The sequence below is a fragment of the Brassica oleracea genome, chromosome C9 (genome assembly GCF_000695525.1).
Source record: "Brassica oleracea var. oleracea cultivar TO1000 chromosome C9, BOL, whole genome shotgun sequence".
Lineage (NCBI taxonomy): Eukaryota > Viridiplantae > Streptophyta > Magnoliopsida > Brassicales > Brassicaceae > Brassica > Brassica oleracea.
This window is the reverse complement of record NC_027756.1, coordinates 21,313,848-21,315,074: the sequence shown is the minus strand read 5'-3', so window position 1 is coordinate 21,315,074 and position 1,227 is coordinate 21,313,848. Positions and strand designations below refer to the sequence as shown.

The window sequence follows — 1,227 nt, the reverse complement described above, 5'->3', positions numbered from 1 at the left end:
ATCTCTTCCTACGCTCAAGAACTTGGCAGCAGCAGCAGCATGAACACATGGGATTTTGTCTAGATCAAAACACCTGCAGGTGCACATTTTTCTTGCCAAATCAACCGTATAAATCTTTCCGTCACTACCATTGACATTGTACTCAAGGTGGAAGCTGTTTATCTCAACAACATCTAAACACCTCGCTTCCAAACATCTTTTTGACAACTCCTTTTCCACTGTTGGCACAAGCTTCTTTATGACTGGTATTTCAGCTGCCTTCTTCCTATGTTTGTTAAACCATTCAGCCATTTTCTTGATGATAACATCAATCATCGGTAGCAAGAAGAATTTCCTCGCTTTCCGAAGAACACCATTAATGGATTTTGCTGCATTGGTTGTGTTAACATTGTATCTGTCTCCTTCAAAGTAACATCTTGCCCATTTTCTCACTTCAACACTTTTCTCCAGATACGCCGCAGCAGAAGGATACCTTCTGGAAAAGCTCTCATAGAGATCATCGAACTCAGCCACTGTATAAGCATGTGCACACTCTGTAAACTTGCTTGCGCAAGCGTCTCTGTTGTTGAAAACATGTCATTTGACATTTTGAGACAAATGCCAGATAAAAACATGTCCTTTGATATTTTGAGACAAATGCCAGATACAATATCCATGTGCGGCCGTTGGGAACACCTCACGTATTGACTTGATCAAGCTTCCATTTCTATCCGAAAGAAACACCAATTCGCCTTCATCTGATATCACTGACCTCAGCTTATTCATAAACCACGTCCAGCTTTCTTCTTTCTCACCATCAACTACACCAAATGCGATAGGGTAGTGGTGACGATCAGGATCTTGACCCGTCGCAACAAGCAGAACTCCACTATAAACATGCTTAAGATGTGTTCCATCCACAATGATAACTTTCCTCATCGCTGTGAACCCTTCTATGGAAGCTCCGAATGCGAAAAATAGATACTTAAATCTTTTCGCCGCATCCACTTCAACATAACTTACTGAGTCAGGATTCTTCAACTTAAGCATGTACATATACGAGTGTATCATAGAAAAACTCTCTTCCGGAGTACCTCGGACTTCATTAGCAGCCATCCTTTTTCCTCTCCATGCTGTGGCATATGACACATCAACACCAACCTTGTGGGTAACCATACTGATCAGATCATTTGGTGTTGGTGTGTCATATCTACCGGGATATTCTTCACTCAAAACAGATGCGACAAC

General features: G+C 41.6%; 1 protein-coding gene across 1 annotated transcript; it reads right to left on the bottom strand.

The window, feature by feature from the left end:
* Positions 1–59: 59 nt before the first annotated feature.
* Positions 60–1,095, bottom strand: LOC106314554. The gene is made up of 3 exons (XM_013752412.1): positions 752–1,095; positions 129–559; positions 60–73 (listed from the first exon to the last, which is right to left on the bottom strand). The coding sequence occupies exons 1-3, from the start codon at positions 1,093–1,095 to the stop codon at positions 60–62; spliced, it is 789 nt and encodes a 262-aa protein (XP_013607866.1).
* Positions 1,096–1,227: the final 132 nt, after the last annotated feature.

Excerpts from the sequence above, each read along its gene's own strand:
- LOC106314554 (XM_013752412.1), bottom strand. The coding sequence starts at position 1,095 with ATGGCTGCTAATGAAGTCCGAGGTACTCCGGAAGAGAGTTTTTCTATG. Across the intron at positions 560-751 it reads TGGTTTATGAATAAGCTGAG|AGACGCTTGCGCAAGCAAGT; the intron begins GTCAGTGATATC and ends TTTCAACAACAG.